General features: G+C 41.8%; 2 protein-coding genes and 1 pseudogene across 9 annotated transcripts in view; 1 reads left to right on the top strand and 2 right to left on the bottom strand.

The window, feature by feature from the left end:
- Window positions 1–12218, bottom strand: part of BABAM2 (BRISC and BRCA1 A complex member 2) — a 227782-nt gene extending 215564 nt beyond the window's left edge. For all 3 annotated transcript variants that reach the window (XM_061624941.1, XM_061624940.1, XM_061624939.1), the window contains exons 1-2: window positions 12133–12218; window positions 3461–3613 (exon numbers count right to left, since the gene is read on the bottom strand). In XM_061624941.1, the coding sequence (XP_061480925.1) occupies window positions 3461–3588 (128 nt within the window). In that variant the 5' untranslated portion in view covers window positions 3589–3613; window positions 12133–12218. The remainder of the gene's footprint in view (window positions 1–3460; window positions 3614–12132) is intronic.
- A 125-nt stretch (window positions 12219–12343) lies between these two features.
- Window positions 12344–20987, top strand: part of RBKS (ribokinase) — a 105638-nt gene continuing 96994 nt past the window's right edge. For 4 of the 6 annotated variants that reach the window (XM_061624934.1, XM_061624933.1, XM_061624931.1 and 1 more), the window contains exon 1: window positions 12458–12680. In XM_061624934.1, coding sequence (XP_061480918.1) covers window positions 12628–12680 — 53 coding nt within the window. In that variant the 5' untranslated portion in view covers window positions 12458–12627. Of the gene's footprint in view, window positions 12393–12457; window positions 12681–20987 lie in introns of those variants that run through there. The other 2 variants (XM_061624932.1, XM_061624935.1) reach the window with 2 other exon arrangements.
- Window positions 18309–18427, bottom strand: LOC133384627 (5S ribosomal RNA; annotated as a pseudogene).

Below are 20987 nucleotides of genomic sequence, written 5' to 3'. Positions count from 1 at the left end.
CAACCACAGTACCTCCGTCTTGCTAGGATTCAAACTCAGTTTATTGGCCCTCATTCAGCCCACCACCAAGTCCAGGCAGCAGTCAAGGGCTTGCACGGCCAATCCTGATTCAGATGTTACAAAGAAATAGAGCTGGGTGTTGTCAGCATAGTTGACACCTTGCCCCAAATCTCCTGATGACCGCTCCCAAGGGCTTCCTATAGATGTTAAACAGCATGGGGGACAAGATGGTACCCTGTGGCACCCCACAGCACAACTGCCAGGGGGCCAAAAGGCAGTCACCCAATGCTATTCTTTGAGATCGACCCTAGAGATAGGATTGGAACCACTGTAAAACAGTGCCTCCAATACCCAGCTCACCAAGTCAACCCACAAGGATACCATGGTCAATGGTATCAAAAGCCGCTGAGAGATCAAGTAAGAATAACAGGGTCGCACTCCTCTTGTCCTTCTCCCGATATAGGTCATCCATCAGGGCGACCAAGGCCAATTCAGTCCCATAACCAGGCCTGAACTCAGACTGGGATGGGTCAAAATAATCTGTTTCATCCAAGAGTACTTACAACTGCTGCGCCACAATCCTCTCAACCACCTTCCCTAAAAAGGGGGTGTTTGCAACTAGTCGGTAGTTGTCAGAAACCAACAGGTCCAGGGTGAGCTTTTTCAGCTTTTACTAAGCTATGGTACTTTTCTAGAGTGAAAGTCCTTCCTCAGCCATAAACATGGGCTGTCTATTCTTTTGGGGAAGTGGTCAACTTTTGGAAGGTTACACCGGTTTTATATTGACCATACCAAGTTAATTATTTTTTACAATGGAAGTGTATCTTAGTTTCTACTCTACTTAGGCTTGCCATTGTTTCTCCGTTATGTAGCTCTGGTGCCTTTGACAACTGTCAGACAGGCAGACAGACAAGCTTTTCCTCAACACTTCATCTCCATGCCATGAAAATCTTTAAGAGAACTGCAAGGAGAGTGACAGAGATAATAAAGGGCTTTTAACCTGTGACAAGGAGTAAAGTTTAAAGGAAACTGACAAATTTAGACATGAAATGAGAAATTTCACACTCTTTCAGGGCACAGATTTTAATTATATATTTAAAAAGAAGGATAACTGTTTACAAAGCATAGTGAGGAAAGGAACAGATACACTGAGTTCAAGCTGTAACAAAACAGATCCAGACTGTATAATAAGAATGCCTCCCAGCAATAATAAATGTGGGCATGGAAGAATCTGCTTATAATAATGTGACAGGCCTTAGGGAATGAAGACTTTAGTCTGAACTTTAACAACTCTGGCAACACCTCTCCAACTGCAAAAAAAACTCTTAAGTAGTGCAGGATCTGACTCTGACATGATGCACAGTGCACACATCTGATAGAACTACTTTAAAATAGTAATATATCCTGATGAAAATGGAAATGGACTGCCTTCAAGTCAATCCTGATTTATGGCTACCCTATGAATAGGGTTTTCATGGTAAGCGGTATTCAAAGGGGGTTTACCATTGCCTGCCTCTGAGGCTAGACCTCCCCAGCTGGCTAGGGCCTGCTCAGCTTGCCACAGCTGCAAAAGCCAGCCCCTTCCTTGTCCGCAACTGCCAGCTGGAGGAAAACTGGGCTCCTTGGGACTATGCATCTTGCCCAAGGCTGCACAGGTGGCAGGGCATGTAACCCCTGAGCCACTCACTGTGGAGTGATCTTTAGCTGGCCCTTTACACCCAGGAGACACGAGTGGGGATTTGAACTCACAGAAGCTGGACTCCCAGCCAGGCTCTATGGGATCAAAAATGAGGTATGCTATCATTTGGTTGTATTCAACATAGCACTAAGGTGAAAATTCTGTCAGCACAAGGGTTTCTTCCTTTCTCCATCCTGTGTGCCCCCTAACCTGCTCTGGGGTTTTCTTCAAGCCCCCGGAGCAGATCTGGGGATGGCGTGGGGCACCACAAGGGGAGGGGGATTCCCTTCGCGCAAACAGAAGTCATTCTGCACATGCAATTGTTTAGTTGAATACTGCCCACAACCAGTCCTAAGACATTTCTCTAGCCAACATACACTATAATTCCTTTATGATAACCATAAGTGAAAAAGATAGAATTATGTTGCTAATTCCTGACTTCCCAAATAATTCACATAAAACAGTAGTACATAAGACTGTGTTTACTTGGACTATAAATGTCTAAGAACAGAAGCTTAAACTTAGGACTGATTCCCACAACTCTCTGTATCTGACTAGACATAGACCGAGGTCCATGGCAAAGCAGTCGTTTGATAGCTCATTCAGCTTCTGCTTATCAATTCTCAAGCAATCAATGAGACTGTACATTTGAAGCAAGCTAAAGAAATAATGGAATCAACATGCACAAATGAACACAAATTGAAAACTCTGTGCCAGTAGGTGAGCCAAGGATGATACAAGCATATTTTTTATTTCTTTTGACAATATATATATCGCTTAATTCCAACTGTTTAAGTGTTGTACAAAAAACTCAATACAATGAAAATAAAAATCAGTTAAAATTAAAAAATCAGAATTCAGTTAAAATGGCTACGGGAATAAAAAAAAGTCTTTAGTAGGCACTGGATGTTCAACAGGGAGGGGGATGTATGGAACTGGAAAGGAACTCCATAAAATTCAATACTGAATGCACTGCTCCTGATGGATACGAGCTGTGTGTCTGTCTGAGCCATGGGGGACCAGTGACTGTGACTCCCCCAAAGACTTTAGTAATCAGACAGTCCGTGAGGTATCTTGGATCCAAGTTGTTAATGGCCTTGTAAATTAATACAAGAACCTAAAAACCTGGCCTAGGAACGTATGGGCAGCCTTTGAGCATTGGAGCTTGGGCTGGCAATGGTCTGTCCCCATCCACAGTGTAGCTGCAGTGTTTGGCACAAGCTGGAGCCTCCAAGGGTAGCCCCACATAGAGCGCATTGCTTCAATCAGGATGGCAATAGTCAAATGTATAAGATAGACAACAGAAAAGGTTAAGAAATGAAAACATGATATGGACATGAAATGCTCAAATGCATTAGGCTCACTTCTGAAATCAATTAATAAAAAACCTAGTGATGAAAAAGAATGTTAATGCAAGTGCTTGCAGTATATATTAAACTACAATCTCTACAGCATTGTTTAAAAGTTCCATAAAACCTTAAAGAATCTCTTCATTCCAGATAAATTAAAGGTATTACTGACATAACAAAAATTGGTACTTTGAATAGAAGGCACATATACATTATTTATTTATTTATTATTTGATTTATATCCCGCCCTTCCTCCCAGCAGGAGCCTAGGGCGGCAAACAGAAGCGCTAAAAACACTTTAAAACATCATAAAAACAGACCTTAAAATACATTAAAACAAAACAACGTTAAAAACATTTTTTTAAAAAAGCTTTAAAAACACCTTTAAAAAAGGGTTAAAAACATTATTAAAAAAAACATTGAAGGTGCTTACCCAGATTTCAGATCTGTAATCCTTAAACAGTTAGTTGCATCCAATCCTACTTTTCCATTCCTGACCACATTGGAAATCAAAGGAGAAAGTGATGGAGATATTTTGTTCAAGGCAACTTCAGGGGACATATTAATTTAAAAGGTGTACTCAGTTCTGCAAGGGAAATAATTGAGAGAGTATCAAAGGGTATCCATGCTATACTTCCTTAAAAAGTGACAACTCAGAGAGCTGGCACACGGATACAGATGAGGCAGGCACAAAGACAAGGGCGCCAAAGAAAAAATGAAGGAAGCAGGGAACTTAAGAGAAGAACTGCTAAAAGTAGGGGAACAAGGGAAAGGAGATGGGAGCAAAGCCAAGTAGTAATAGGGAGGGAGATGGACTAGCACTCATCCATCTACTCAACTATGGCCCATATTTAAGATCACATTGCCAATACTAATATTTAGTAACTAGCTCACTTACAAAAACATGGCTCCCTTATTTTGTTCACTCATCCGTTATGAAGTACGCTGCAACTTATGACCATCCAAGATGAGCACAGCTCACCACTGACTTGATAAATCTTCTGGTTCTCCTACCTGCCTGGTCTGCCAAAAGCAGGGGCGGGGTGGTGGTTGTCAAGCATTCCACAGGCAACTAGACTCAGCTGGTGGGCTGCATTTGACTCAATGTATCACAAATTGTAGAGGCCAGATATTTATTTCAGCTCTAGAAACTGGACAGTGCCCTTTTTATTAATCTCTCAAAGAGTTTAGTGATTGTCAACACATTTAGAATTGTGTAGTATCAATCACTGAAGTTTATTACAAAACTTACTCTCTATTCTAAACAATATCTTCATAAAGCAAAGACCTAAAATACCTTGATAAGTCAAAACTGAAATATATGCTCCGGTTATTATTTTTATCCAAATAAAATTGGAAAATATTGGGGAAAAAGTCTCTCTTAGTAATACTAGAAAATTTAGCATGTACTACATACTTGGAGATGAAAAGCATATGAGATCACATATTAGCATATTATTATACCCATATAAAAACACAACAGGCTATAAACTGAAATTCCCAGAAATAAGATAAATAAGATAAATGATTAAAGTGTATTTTGCCTTTCAGTCAATCTTCACTTTTGTTTATATTTATTTATTTATTTATTGTATTTGTATACCGCCCCATAGCCAAAGCTCTCTGGGCAGTTTACAGTAACTAAAAACAGTAAAAACAAATGTACAAGTTTAAAACAACATTTAAAAACAATTTAAAACGCACTTTAAAAAATTTAAAACAATTAAAAAAAACACATGCTAAAATGCCTGGGAGAAGAGGAAAGTCTTGACCTGGCGCCGAAAAGATAACAGTGATGCCGCCAGGTGCACCTCATCAGGAAGATCATTCCATAATTTGGGGGCCACCACTGAAAAGGCCCTCTCCCTTGTTGCCACCCTCCGAGCTTCCCTCAGAGGAGGGCCTTAGATGTTGAGCGTAGTATATGGGTGGGTTCGTATCGGGAGAGGCATTTCATCAGGTACTGTGGCCCCAAGCCATGTAAGGCTTTATAGGTCAAAACCAGCACCTTGAATTGAGCTCGGAAAAATACAGGCAGCCAATGCAAGCGGACCAGAATCAGTTTTATATGTTCGGACCATCTGGTCCCTGTTACCAATCTGGCTGCTACATTTTGCACAAACTGCAGTTTCTGAACCGTCTTCAAAGGAAGCCCCACAGAGTGCATTGCAGTAATCTAGCTTGGAGGTTACCAGAGCATGGACAACTGAAGCCAGGTTATCCCTGTCCAGATAGGGGCGCAGCTGGGCCACCAGCCGAAGCTGGTAGAAGGCACTCCTCATCACAGAGGCTACCTGAGCCTCATGTTACAGAGATGGTTCTAGGAGAACCCTCAAGCTATGAACCTGCACTTTCAGTGGGAGTGCAACCCCATCCAGGACAGGTTGGACATTCACCATCTGGTCAGAAGAACCACCCACTAACAGCATCTCAGTCTTGTCTGGATTGAGCCTCAGTTTATTAGCCCTCATCCAGTTCATTGTCGCAGCCAGGCACCGGTTCAGCACATTGACAGCCTCACCTGAAGAAGATGAAAAGGAGAAATAGAGCTGCGTGTCATCAGCATACTGATGGCAACGCACTCCAAAGCTCCAGATGACCGAACCCAACGGTTTCATGTAGATGTTGAACTGCGTGGGGAACAGAACTGACCCCTTTGGAACCCCATACTGGAGAATCCAGGGTGCAGAGCAATGTTCCCCAAAAGCACCACCTTCTGGAGCCGACCTGTCAAGTAGGAGTGGAACCACCGCCATGCAGTCCCTCCCACTCCCAACTCAGCTAGTCTTCCCAGAAGGATATCATGGCTGATGGTATCGAAAGCCGCTGCGAGATCAAGAAGAGTCAACAAAGTCACACTCCCCCTGTCTCTCTCCCGACAAAGGTCATCATACAGGGCGACCAAGGCTGTTTCCGTGCCAAAACCAGGCCTGAAACCCGACTGAAATGGATCCAGATAATCAGTCTCATCCAAGAGAGTCTGGAGCTGGCCCGCAACCACTCGTTCCAGGACCTTGCCCAGGAATGGAGCATTTGCTACCGGCCTATAGTTATTAAGATTTTCTGGGTCCAAGGAGGGTCTCTTCAGGAATGGTCTCACTACTGCCTCTTTCAGGCAGCCAGGGACCACCCCCTCTCGCAGAGAGGCATTAATCACTTCCCTGGCCAGCCGGCTGTTCAGAGGGACCTTGATGTCTCACATTTCTTCTGTTTATACACATGTTTATAAATCAGTGAAGCATCACAAGTATACAGCAACCACAATATTTTTCTATGCAGGCCACAAGACCGTGGAATGTCTGGATTATTCTGGTACTATCTGGTCCACGATACTACAAAACTCATAAAACTGATAATATGAATAAAAATGTAAAACATGTGAACATATCAATATACTAAAATAATTTCAAACCTAACTGCCAAAATAAAATTTGGCAACACTGCCAGGAAAACTTTCAGGATCAACATCTGGCACAGCAATCGCAAAGAGACAGTTCCACAACTGACGGATAATTGATCAGTAGGTGTCTTCTTACATATCTTTGCTATTTGAATTTTGCATAGGGAGGTCATTATCAGCTAATTTGACAGTTAAAATCATGATACAGTATAGCAGAAGAAACAAGCTGTCAGAAAACCCTTTTCAAGTCTTAAAAAAAAGGAATGTGCAGGCAGACTTTGAAGGGGCTATTCCAAGTCTCCCCTGCTTCCTTTAAGTCCTAGATCATGGAGACTTAAGAGACGTGCAAGGAATTTTGGCAGATGGGAGCCCCTCCACCTGCCAATCATGTGATGTCATAACGGTCTGCAAGGCAGATCCTGATTAGGATCTGGCCCATGGAACCAAATAGGTTCTCCACCTCTAGCTCCTTTTAATGCCCTGAAGCCAGCAATGGAACCAGAACAGAATATTCCCATTGCAAGATATGCTGGCAGAAGGACAGGATATACTGTAAATTATAGAAATAAATTGACAACACAGCAATAGATTCATGAACAATAACAATGATCAGAAGCAGCCAGACAAGATGCATGTGTTGTGGGCTGGCCCCATGTTCAATGTATGTATTTCCCATTTAAGAGTCTTTACAGTGCATGTTTTAATCCAAATATATAGGCTGTTATATGTCCAGATATGCAAACCTCCTTATAGCCTGAAAAAGGTCAAAAGGGAAGAAGTTTTTCTGCTTCCCCCTCCTTTGTCTAGTTCTGGGCAGTCAGCCAAAGTACTGATGATGATACGTAGCTTCCAGCTGCAGTTGCCTGTGGACACATAGGAGCCAGGGGAGAAAGCTCCTTATATGGTGTGGACAACACCTGTTTCTGTAAAACTGACTAGTTGTTCTGATAAACTCCTGTTTGTTGTCCCTGCTGGCAGGGGACATGAGGTGTTTGCTGCCTCTGGCGGGAGGCACGTAGAGATGGCAACTGAGAAGAACACAACTGTGGACCAAGGTCACAGCCTTGAGAAATTCTTATAAAAGTGAGAGAAGTTCCTGCATTCAGTATCAATCTTACAGACTGATCCAACATACCACTATGCTGCTAGATAAGAGGTCCAAGGTTTGCCTTCTACAAGAGTGAGATCATTCCATTTCTTTCAAGATAAGAGACAGAAGTGTATTGAAATGTACTAACAGAAAAAAACAACTTGTTTGCATTCTAACTTGTATAATTATCAAGTAATAGAACCATATACTTTTATAAAATGTTACCTGTATACCGAAATGTATAATGATGTATAAGACCAATACAGTGCCTTGCAAAAGTAATCAGACCCCTGACCAATGCTCTCACATTACTGAATTACAAATGGTACATTGTAATTTCATTATGTATGATATTTTATTTTGAAACACTGAAACTTAAAATCAATTACTGTAAGGTGACATTGGTTTTATGTTGGGAAATGTTTGTAACAAACCTAAAAAACTGAAATGTGTTGCTTGCATAAGTGTCCAACCCCCCCCCCCACACACACACATTAATATTTGGTAGAGCCACCTTTCACTGCAATAACAGCTTTAAGTCTTTTGGGGTAGGTATGTACCACCTTTGCACACAGTGTCGGAGGGATTTTGGCCCATTCTTTTTGGCAGATTCGCTCCAGGTTGTTCAGATTGGTTGGATGTCGCTTGTGGACTGCAATTATCAAAGAGCACCACAGATTCTCAATGGGAATCTGGGCCAATGACTGGGCCACTATAGGACGTTCATCTTTTTGTTCTTTAGCCACTCCACCGTTGCTTTGGCCTTGTGCTTGGGATCATTGTCCTGCTGAAAAGTGAATTTCCTCCCAAGGTTCAGTTTTTTTAGTGGACTGAAGCAGGTTCTCTTGCAATATTTCCCTGTATGTTGCTCCATCCATTCTTCCTTAAATTTGAACAAGAAGCCCAGTCCTCACTGATGAGAAGCAGCCCCACAGCAAGAGGCTGCTACTATCATACTTCACTGTAGGGATGGTGTGTCTTGAGGCATGGGCAGTGTTAGGTTTGCACCACACATAGCGCTTTTGAGTTTTGGCCAAAAAGCTCTATCTTGGTCTCATCCTACCACAAAACCTTTCCCCACATTGCAGATGGGGCACTCTCATGATTTCTGGCAAACTCCAGATGTGCTTTCAGTCTGTACTTTTTGAGTAACGACTTCTTTCTTGACACCCTCCCATACAGGCCAGTGTTATGCAGAGCTTTTGATATGGTTGACTGGTTCACCATCACTCCATTCCCAGCCACTGAACTCTGTAGCTCTTTCAAAGTAATTGTTGGCCTCTCTGTGGCTTCTCTCACAACTCTCCTTCTTGTTCGAACACTGAGTTTTGAGGGACGGCCTTTTCTTGGCAGTGCCTGGGTGGTGTGATGCAGCTTCCACTTCCTGATTATTGATCCAACTGGGATATCCAAACACTTAGATATTATTTTGTACCCTTTTCCTAATCTATGCCTTTGTATTACATTATCTCTCACTTCTGTAGTATGCTCTTTGGTCTTCATTTTCCTTCAGATCCACAGCCTGACCAATGATCCTTCAACAATGGGGTTTTTATCCTGACAATGTGACAGCAACTTTAATGGTTCACAGGTAGAGGCCAATGGTAAGGTAACTGTGTCCTCAACGGGGCAATTTCTTTTATCTGTGTAAAGTGGGAGCTTCCACAGCACAGGGTTTGCATACTTATGCAAGCAACATTCTTCATTTTTTTGTTTCTTACAAACATTTCCCAACATAAAACTAACATCACCCTACAATAATTGATTTTGAGCTTCAGCATTTCAAAATAAAATCATCATTCAGAACAAAATTACAATGTACCATTTGTAATTCAGTAATATGACAGCACTGGTCAGGGGTCTGATTACTTTTGCAAGACACTGTATATAATACTGAACTGTAATATATAACAGAGCTGAGAGCTCCATTATGTGCTTGTAACCTATTTGGTTCTGATTCATTGGCTGCGCCCAAAGTCTTATGTGTGACTTGTATATGTCAAGAAATGTGTAGTCAATAAAAAGCATAAAATCCTTCCACTGTTGAATTCCCATTATTTTTCCTGAGATATCTCTAACCCTTAGTATGGTTCGAGGCCATTTCACATGTCTGTCTCTCATTCCCAGGGCTTTTTTTTCACTATTTTAATTTTGTCATGGCTCAACTGGGCACTACAATAAACTTTGTTTTTTCACACATGAACAAACCTGAAGTTTGTTCACTCCCCACACACCCTCTCCTCTTCTAGTGCAGCTGCAAGGAAGACACTGTATGATTTCATTTCCATTTAAATTAACTAGTTTGGCATTATGTACAAAATTGTGGTTAGTCTTAACTATGGATTAAATAGAACAAGTTAGCGTCATACACCAAGGATTACAGCTGGTTTGCTTCCAAGTCTAAATCACAGTTAAAACTAATCATAGTTTGTCCTCATTCAGGCAAAACACTAAACTGTGGTTACATAAAAATGGAAATGAAAGCGCAGGGAGAGTGGGCAAACCTAGGAACATAGGAAGCTGCTTTATACTGAGTGAAGCTATTGGTTCATCTAACTCAGTATTGTCTACAATGATTGGCAGCAGCTCTCCGAGTTTCAGGCAGGAAGTATTTCCTAGCCCTATCTGGAGATTCCAGAGGTTGAACTTGGGACCTTCTGCATGCAAGGCAGGTGCTCTACCACTGAGCTACGGCCCTTTCCTGGGGCTCACCCAGGCTATTTCAAGGGAGAAAAAAACATATTTTTTTCTTTTTACATTCCAATGCAACCATTCGGTCAAAATCAAATAGCAATTAACAACACTGATTCAAAGCCTAGGTTGGATGACGGTATGGTGGCATCATCAACAACTTCAAAAAATGCTCTCCAACTGCTATGCACACAAATCAAATAAAAGTAGGCCAATGATTAACCGCAAGGAATCCAGTATGGGTAATCCCTAGGAGATAGTGAGCCATCATACAGTCACTCATCTTCTGTGAGCTCCCTACCAAACACTTTCAAGATCCTGGATGGGAAAAGGCATCAGTATCACATGGCAATCTAAACACTTTATAGAATAAACACTTTACAATAGCTCTATCAGCATTCTGGTATAAACTTCAAGCCCATAAGGGCACGCACACTGTCAGACACAATACTGAAAGTCAAATCTGTATCTGCCCACAACATTTACATAATACAAAAGTGCCTAAAGTTATAAGGATGCTGAAGAAAAGTAAAGGAATAAGTTCAATAGCTGAATGGAGAATCCACATCAGGAAAAATGTTGAACAGAGGATGGCTGGCAGCCATCCGTTTAAAACCTGTTGACAGTCTGTTCTCTCAAAAGAAGGTACTAAGGTCCATAACTTCCAGAAAAATCAAACTTGTACTAACTGCTCTTCGTTAATAAGATAAACATGTGACCACCTGTATACCCTTTACACAATCTTCATATGAAATGATCTTATACCAAGTAAGCCCATTGATTAATCTAGCCCAGTATTGTCAACTCTTGACTGGCAACAGTTATTCAAGATCCCATTATCATATTGATGGTGGTTATTCTTTGTTTTCAGATGATACCTCCACACGCAGTTTTCCCCAGTTTTCTAATACTTAGAACTGATATAATCTTTCTTAAGTGGTGAAAGCATACTTTACATATATTACATAAATTTCATTACAACCGCCCTATACAGTTTACTAGAGTTATTAGACCAATCCTGCAGGTGGAAGGCTGCAGCTGATACAATTAAGTGGTGATCACAGAGATGAGCCAAGGCCTTCCCAACTCATAATCTTAACCATGAGACCTTACCTATTGGATTTCTACCTGTATCAAGTATTAAGGGCACATAAACCCAATATGTACAGCAGCCAGTATTAGAAGGATTCCATTAATCAGAAGTGAGGTGGCAAATTTGGAACTGCAGGGTCCCTTCATGGTAGTCACTCCCCCACTTTTTTGTTGCTGCTGGGTTGAGAATGAGATCCTTGTTAATGCCTTCATGGCAATGTACAATGTGCTGTCCCACAACAACGGATGTCTCCAATCAGCATGAAAGGGGAGAGCGTTGGCTGCTAAGGAGAGTCTTCTCAGTGGCTGACTCAGCTCCTTTCACTCTGATTGGCTCCAATCAGCAGGAAAGGACAAGAAGCATGTTAGAATATTCTTCTCAGTGGCTAACACAATCCCCTTTCATGCTGACTGGCTTGTAGGATGCTGCAGACATGGAGACCCTGCTCCCTAAAGATTAAGGAGTTTAAGGCCCCCCTGAGACCTCGGCCTACTACACCCCTGGTAGTAATATTTCATAATTAGTAGTACCACTGGCTACTAAGCACAGTACACACTTCACTACAATTTACAGTAGCTTAAATTATGGCGGTCCCACAAAAAGCTCATCACCCCATCGTGAAATACTCAGGTTTGAAGGGTTATTGTAACCTTCCCCCGCCAAAGTCAACTCCCATATTTTATGCTTTGCTCCAAGAAAGAAGGGGAAATCCCACACAAACGCGTGTCCCCCCCCCATCTGAAGGGGCGCAGTTATTTCTGGTTTCCCCCTACCACTACTACTGCGTATACTTGGAGACCGCATGGGGGGGAAGGGAGAATACAAACAAACCTCCAAAAAACCGGCACCGACCACTCGCCTTACCCATACACCCTGTGCGCCTGCGTAAACCCTCCCACACCATCTCGAACGCTACGTGCTCGCCCCCGCGGAAAGTTTGATAAAAGCAGGCGCGCAGCCGAGGAGTCCTCGAAAGCCAAGGAAAGAAATAAAAAAAATCGGGGCTTTCTAAGTATAGATAGGCGGCTAAAGCGCGCCTGAAAAAAAAATCTTCTCTAAGTCGTCCGACCGAGGACCAAGGTTATGATAGGGTACTGTGATTATGATAACTGAGCTCGTTTTGTTTACTGCAGAAAGTTAGTCGAAGTTTGGTGTGGGGGGAATGGCTGAGTAAAACGCCTTAGGCGGCGAACTCATCAGGGAGGCGAAGGACCTCTGCAGACAGAGCGAGTTGTGGAAAGGTATTAAGGGGCAGCTAGAGGGCTACTGCGGAGAACAGGTAGATTTGAGATTGCGGTGGATCCTGCTAATAAACCTGTGTCTGGTATGGCAGTTGCTGAGGTCGTGGTGGTGGGATCCTGTATGACTGATCTGGTGAGGTTAGTATTACAAAAAGGATCCTTCGCTATAGTCCAGTTTTTCAGTTTTTGCACTGGCTCAGTGTTTTAAGCTGTACACAAAGTCGAGTGGGGGCACAGGCAGAAGTTGTGTGTTTAACATTGCAGTCATGCAGCCCAATTCTCTGGAAATTTAGTTTGCTTAGTTATTTCAGTTATAACCCCCCCCTTGCTCTTCAGCCAAAAAAGGCTTTCAAAGTAGCTCACAAAGATCAAATTTTAAGGCAGCCCCTCCCCTCAGGCTTACAAAGTGAAAGACACAACACAAAAGGGAGAAGGGGGGAGAAAGCAAACTTCGGCACTGATTCATAGTTGTTGTTATATGCCTTCAAGTCAATTACGACTTAAGGCGACCCTATGAATCAGTGACCTCCAAAAGCATCTGTCATGAACCACCCTGTTCAGATCTTGTAAGTTCAGGTCTGTGGCTTCCTTTATGGAATCAATCCATCTCTTGTTTGGCCTTCCTCTTTTTCTACTCCCTTCTGTTTTCCCCAGCATTATTGTCTTTTCTAGCGAATCATGTCTTCTCACAATGTGTCCAAAGTATGATAACCTCAGTTTCATCATTTTAGCTTCTAGTGACAGTTATGGTTTAATTTGTTCTACACCCAATTATTTGTCTTTTTTTGGTCCATGGTATGCGCAAAGTTGTCCTCCAGCACCACATTTCAAATGAGTTGATTTTTCTCTTATCCGCCTTTTTCACTGTCCAACTTTCACATCCATACATAGAGATCGGCAATACCATGGTCTATATGATCCTGACTTTAGTGTTCAGTGATACATCTTTGCAGTTGAGGACCTTTTATAGTTCTCTCATGGCGGCCCTCCCCATTCTTAGCCTTCTTCTGATTTTTTGACTATTGTCTCAAGTTTAGTTAATGACTGTGCCAAGGTATTGATAATCCTTGACAAGTTCAATCTCCTCATTGTCAACTTTAAAGTTACATAAATCTTCTGTTGTCATTACTTTAGTCTTTTTGATGTTCAGCTGTAGTCCTGCTTTTGTGCTTTCCTCTTTAACTTTGACCAGCATTCGTTTCAAATCATTACTGGTATCTGATAGTAGTATGGTATCATCTGCATAACTTAAATTACTGATATTTCTCCCTCCAATTTTCACACCTCCTTCATCTTGGTCCAATCCCGCTTTCTGCGTGATATGTTCTGCGTATAAATTAAACAAATAGGGTGATAAAATACACCCCTGTCTCACACCCTTTCCAATTGGGAACCAGTCGGTTTCTCCATATTCTGTCCTTACAGTAGCCTCTTGTCCAGAGTATAGGTTGTGTATCAGGACAATCAGATGCTGTGGCACCCCCATTTCTTTTAAAGCATTCCATAGTTTTTCATGATCTACACAGTCAACAAAGGCTTTGCTGTAATCTATAAAGCACAGGGTGATTTCCTTCTGAAATTCCTTGCTCCGTTCCATTATCCAATGTATGTTTGCAATATGATCTCTGGTACCTCTTCCCTTTCTAAATCCAGCTTGGACGTCTGGCATTTCTTGCTCCATATATGGTAAGAGCCTTTGTTGTAGAATCTTGAGCATTACTTTACTTGCATGGGATATTAAGGCAATAGTTTGATAATTACTGCATTCCCTGGGATCCCCTTTCTTTGGAATTGGGATGTATATTGAACTCTTCCAGTCTGTGGGCCATTGTTTAGTTTTCCATATTTCTTGACAGATTTTTATCAAAATTTGGATTCAATCTCAGTAGCTTGTAGGAGCTCTATTGGTATGCCATCTATTCCTGGTGATTTGTTTCTTCCAAGTATTTTAAGAGCAGCTTTCACCTCACATTCTAAAATTTCTGGTTCTTCATCATACGGTTCCTCCATGAATGAATCTGTCATTCTGGCATCTCTTTTATAGAGTTTTACAATGTATTGCTTCCATCTTCCTTTTATTTCATCTCTGTCAGTCAGTGTGTTCCCCTGTAGATTATTCAACCTCCCTACTCTTGGTTTAAATTTTCCTTTCATTTCTCTGATCTTTTGGAATAGGGCTCTTGTTCTACCCTTTTTGTTGTCCTTTTCTATTTCTATACAATAACTATTGTAATAGTTCTCATTGTCCCTGCGTACTAGTCGCTGTATTGTTGCATTTAGGGTTCTGGCTGTGTTTCTATCTCCTCTTGCTTTTGCTTTCCTTCTCTCTTTAACAATTTTAATAGTTTTTCAGCCATCCATTGAGGTCTTTCTCTCTTTTTAGCTAGAGGTATTTTTTTTGCATTCTTCCCTGATAATGTCTCTGACTTCAGTCCATAGTTCTTCTGGTTCTCTGTCAACTAAGTTTAAAGCCTTAAACCTGTTCCTTATTTGATCTTTATATTCTTTGGGATGTTCTTTAAATTGTATTTTGCTATTATGATTGCTTTGTTGTTGTTCTTTAGCTTTACTCTGATTTTCGATACGACCAGTTCATGATCTGTACCGCAGTCTGCTCCTGGTCTTGTTTTTGCAGAAAGTATGGAACTTCTCCATCTTCTGCTACCAATTATATAATCAATTTGATTCCTATATTGACCATTTGGTGATGTCCACGTGTACAGTTGTCTTTTTGATTGCTCAAAAAATGTGTTTGCAATAAACAAATCATTGGCTTCACAGAATTCAGTAAGTCTTTCTCCTGCTTCATTTCTGTCTCCTAAGTCCCATTTCCCCATAACTCCTAGTTCTTCTCTGTTCCCTACTTTTGCATTCCAGTCCCCCATGATTATCATCACATCTTGTTTTGGTGTGTGATCAATTTCTTCCTGTACTTCTGCGTAAAATCTCTCCAATTCCTCTTCTTCTGCATTTGCCTTTGGAGCATAGACTTGGATGATGGTTATGTTAAAAGGTTTCCCATTTAACCTCATTGATATCACTCGCTCAGTCCTTGCGTTATAGCTCCTAATTGCTTTTGCTGCATCACTTCTCACTATTAAAGCAACCCCATTTCTTCTTAATTTCTCATTTCCTGAATAAAATATTTTTTAATTGCCTGACTGAAAATGTCCCATTCCTGTCCATTTTAATTCACTCACACCAAGTATTGTAATGTTGACACGTTCCATTTCTTGTTTGACAATTTCTAACTTTCCCTGGTTCATGCTTCTCACATTCCGTGTTCCTATTGTGTGTGTCATACAACTCCGGACTCTCCTTTTTCATCTGTTCACATCAGCCTCTGGGCTTCCTTTCGGCTTTGACCCAGCTGCATCATTAGTCACAGTGCTACTCGTACTGGTCTTTTGTTCTTCCCAGTAGCCCACTGAGTGCCTTCTGACCTGGGGGTCTCATCTTCCAGCACTATCTCGTGTTGCATTTTGGATAATCTGTTCACAGGGTTTCCGTGGTAAGAGGTATTCAGAGGTGGTTTACTATTGCCTTCATCTGAATCTGGATGCATCTTAGCCTGGTGTCTCAGCTTTGACCATTCCGCCTTGGGTGCCCCTGCTAGGAGTTTAGACTCCTGATGGCATTGCTGTCAGCTTCTTCAACACTCTCAGACCCCCTCACCACATTAAGGTGTGCATCCTAGAGGGGGATTTATAGTTATAAAGTTATTATAATGACCAAGACAGATGGGAAGAATTCAGGGAGAGGAGCCAAAAGTTGCTGATATCTCAGAAGAGCCAATTCAGTGGCCCGTCTTCCCTTCTCTCCCTCTGCTGTAGCCTGCTTGAAAGGCTGATGTCAGTTGACAGTTGAGGGGCAAAAAGACTGATGAAGCTGGTCTTCCAACAGAGGTGATAGCAACCCCACTTCCCTTCTCTCTCTGCTGCAGCCTAATAGATTTCATCGAGATGTCTTCCCAAGTCTGCTTAAGATGTACACTTACCAGTAAGTTCCTGTGAATTCAGTGGGACTTACTTCTGAGTAAATATACAGAGGAGTGGACTACATTGATGTATACACAGGATCGTGCTCCTAATAAGTCCAAAATAAATGCTATCATTTGTTTTGCAATTGCAGTCATCTCTCTGCGCATATTAGTTCAACTGAAAAAGTAGGGAAAAACTTTATCTCTTTTAGTATAATGACTGAATACAAAAGGTAGTTAAAGTACCACTGTGATGCTTCCTGCATCATAAACCAACTTTAATTTGGGAAAGCAGTCAAGCTTTTGAAGTTCTTTGAGATTCACATAGCTTTTTGTGAGGCAGGGAATAATATTCAAAGTTAAAAGTTTGCACATTCTTACAGATAGACATAGCCTAATGAAACTGCGTCACTATAGACTTTGCCTTTTCATTTCTCTGGAGTTAATATGTCAGCTCTTAGTGGAATATACAAGGAGAACTGAAGAGTTCTAATTCCCAGTGCTCGGTGTGAATAAAGTGACCATATTCCCTCCAACTAAGACAAAAGTAACTACTTATTTAGTTTCCATCCACATGTACAATATTCTCATACAATCTGTGGTTTACACAAGATGGTTAAGATGCAGTCCACACTGGATCCCATGTTTTGTCATTACATGTGATCTGTTTCTTGATGTTATTCAGTTAGTATCCCAATTTAAACCAGAGTCCCTGAGGCAACTCACAATAATCGGAAGTTGTCAAAGATCCAGTAACAGATTTAAACTAAGTCAAACAAACAAACAAACAGAACAAAGGAAGCTACCTTAAGGACATAAGAACATAAGGAGACCCTCCTGGATCAAGCCAGTGACCCATCTAGTCCAGCAGCCTGTTCTCAAGAATGGCCAACCAGATGACCTCTTGTGCTCAGGTCCTGTTGGCGGGACCTGACCACAAGAGCACTCTTCCCCTCCCCCCCCCCCCAATTTCCAGCAACTGGTGTTCAGAAACATACTGCCTCCAACCATGGAGGCAGAGTATAGCCATTGTTGCTAGTAGCCTTTGATACTATTATCCTCCATGAATTTGTTTAATCCTCTTTTAAAGCTGTCCAAGTTGGTGGCCTTCATTGCCTCCTCTGGGAGCAAGTTCCATAGCTTAACTATGCACTGTGTAAAGAAGTACTTTCTTTTTTTTAATGTGTCCTGAATCTTTCAGCTTCATTGAATGTTCTAGTGTTAAGGGAGAGGGAGAAAAACTCTCTGTCTACTGCCTCCATGCCGTGCATAATTTTATAAACTTGTCATATCACCTCTTACTTGCCTTTTCTCTAAACTAAAAAGCTTCAAATGCTGCACCCTTTCCTCATAGGGGTCACTCCACTCCCTTGATCATCTTGGTTGCCCTTTTTTGAAACTTTCCCAACTCTACAATATCCTTTTTGAGGTGAGGCGACCAGAACTGTACATAGTATTCCAAATGTGATCACACCATATATTTGTACAGTGGCATTATGATATCAGCAGTTTTATTTTCAATACCTTTCCTAATCATCCCTAACATGGAATTTGCCTTTTTCACAGCTACTGCACACTGGGTTGACATCTTCATTGGGGTATCCATACAACCCCAAGGTGTCATTCCTGGTCAGTCACTGCCCGTTCAGACCCCATGAGTATTTGTTGTTGTTATATGCCTTCAAGTCGATTACGACTTATGGTGACCATATGAATCTTTTTGGGCGTATTCATAGGGTTTTCATGGATAATGGCATTCAGAGGTGGTTTAACATTGCCTTCCTCTAAGTCTATGGTACCAGCTTTTCCCAGGTGGTGTCCCATCCAAGTACTAACCAGACCTGACCCTGCTTAGCTTCTGAGATCAGACAAGATCGGGCGTGTTCAGGGTAGTATGGCCGTAGGCATCCCCATGAGTATATATGTGAAATTAAGGGGGTTTGCCCTGACAAGCATCATTTACACTTGCTCACATTAAATTTGATTTGACATTTTACTGCCCATTCACTCAGTTTGAAAAGGTCCTTTTGGAGCTCTTCACAATATATTTTATTTTAATAACACTGAACAATTTAGTATCAGCCACTCGCTGCTCACCCTTAGATCATTTATGAACATATTAAAAAGCACATGTCCCAGTAACGATCCTTGGGGGACTCTTTCTATATCCTGCCATTGGGAAAACTGTCTATTTATTCCTAATGTCTGCGTTCTGCTGCTTAACCAGTTCCTGATCCACAAGAGGACCTCTCCTCTTATTCCACGACTGCTAAGCTTACTCAGGAGACTTTGGTGAGGTACCTTGTCAAACGCTTTTTGTAAATCCAAGTACACTATGTCAGCTGGCTCATCTCTGTCTATATGCCTGTTGACACTCTCAGAGAATTCCTACAGGTTGGTGAGGCAAGACTACCCAGAGCTTGGAAGATTACTTTTAAAAGGAATAAATCAACATTTACTGTTACAGGGCCCCAAAAAGGAATAAATTACCATTACAATCACAATTGTTCTGAAAGGAATTTATTACTTTGCCGTTACTCAAAAGTAATCACTACAATTACACTTAAGTTACTTTAAAAAAAACTATAGTGCCTACAAGGTGCTGGCCTTGGTTGCTGCACACCTAAGTCGCCTAAAACAACATTAAAATAAACATGCACACACAGAGGTAGTAGCATAATTCTTGTTATCCATAAGATAGCAGTAGTGGTCTCTCCATTGGTAAGGGAGGTGGGAAGGGAGACAGAGGCCACTACGCAGATCTTTGCACATCAAACCAAGTGCAGACCCCCCCCCCCTGCTCAGCCAGCAAGCCTAATCTCTCGCACTTAACCACCTCCCGGACCCTGCCCTACCACCAACTAAGGGACATCCACCCAAGCAAACATTTTCCCGAGATGCAAAAAAGTTAAAACATTGCAAATACAGCAAAGTAGCCAGAGAGAGGGTGGCGGAGGCCACTTTGTGTGCCAGTTACAAACACAGTATTCACTCTCTCTCTCTCTCTCTCTCTCTCTCTCTCTCTCTCTCTCTCTCTCTCTCTCTCTCTCTCTCTCTCTCTCTCTCTCTCTCTCTCTCTCTCTCTCTCTCTCTCTCTCTCTCTCTCTCTCTCTCTCTCTCTCTCTCTCTCACACACACACACACACACACACACACACACACACACACACACACACACACACACACACACACACACACACACACACACACACACACACACACACACACACACACACACACACACACACACACACACACACACACACACACACACACACACACACACACACGTTGTCATCTTTCATCTCCACAGTTCTTTATCTCCATTCTGCTGCCGCCTCCTTCTCCTGTATCCATGTTCTTGTGCTCCAGGTCCTTTCTCCCTCCATTGCATTCTTCATCACCACCATCCATTTTGTAAAACGATTGCTTTCTCCGCTCCACCCCATCTCACTCTCCACCTCCTCCCTTGTCGCCTCCTCCCTTGTCGCCTCCTATCCACCTACAGAGCATGAGGGAAAAGCAGTGCTGCACAGAAGCCCAATGTGAGGCACATGATTTCCATCCACAAATCAGAGGAGCAGAAGACTTCCTGTGTTCACCCCCCCCAAATAATGGCCAAAAGTAATGCTGGAAACTACAATTACTCCTCAGAAGTTATAAAATTACTCCTATTACAATCAAAATGTAAAGGAATTACCCACTCGAACCTCAAAAAAGTAATGAATTACAGGTAATTTGTATTTTGTAACTAATTACTTCCAAGCTCTGAGACTACCCTTGCAGAAGCCATGCTGGCTTTGCTTCAGCAAGGCTTATTTTTCTATATACTTGGTTATTTTATCTTTAACAATACTTCCCACCAGTTTTCCCAGGACAGACGTCAAGCTAACCAGCCTGTAATTTCCAGGATCCCACATGAGTTCCTTTCTAAAGATTGGTGTTATATTGGCCATTTTCCAGTCCTCAGGTATGGAGGCAGATGTGAGGTACCAGGAATCTCACATTTGAGTTCTTTGAAAAGTCTCAAGTGGATGCCATCCAAACCTGGCGATTTGTCAGTTTTTATTTTGTCCATTACATCTAAAACTTCATCTCTTGTCACGATTATTTGTCTCAGTTCCTCAGACTCCCTGCAAATGTTAGTTCAGGTTCAGGGATCTACCCTATATCCTCTACTGTGAAGATAGATGCAAAAAATTAATTTAACTTCTCTGCAATCTCCTTATCCTGCTTTAACACACCTTTGACTCCCTTGTCATCCAAGGGTTCAATCACCTCCCTATACGACCTCCTGCTTTGAATGTATTTAAATAATTTTGTTGTTGGTGGTTTTTATGTTCTTAGCAAAGTGCTCCTCAAATTCTTTTTTAGCATCCCTTATTGTCTTCTTATATTTCTTTTGCCAGAGGTTGTGCTCCTTTTTATTTTCCCCATCTGGACAAGACTTCCATTTTTTGAAGGAA

The sequence above is a fragment of the Rhineura floridana genome, chromosome 4 (assembly GCF_030035675.1).
Source record: "Rhineura floridana isolate rRhiFlo1 chromosome 4, rRhiFlo1.hap2, whole genome shotgun sequence".
In the NCBI taxonomy this organism is placed as follows: Eukaryota; Metazoa; Chordata; class Lepidosauria; order Squamata; family Rhineuridae; genus Rhineura; species Rhineura floridana.
The sequence above is the reverse complement of the archived record's forward strand: the minus strand, read 5'-3'. Positions and strand labels throughout refer to the sequence as shown.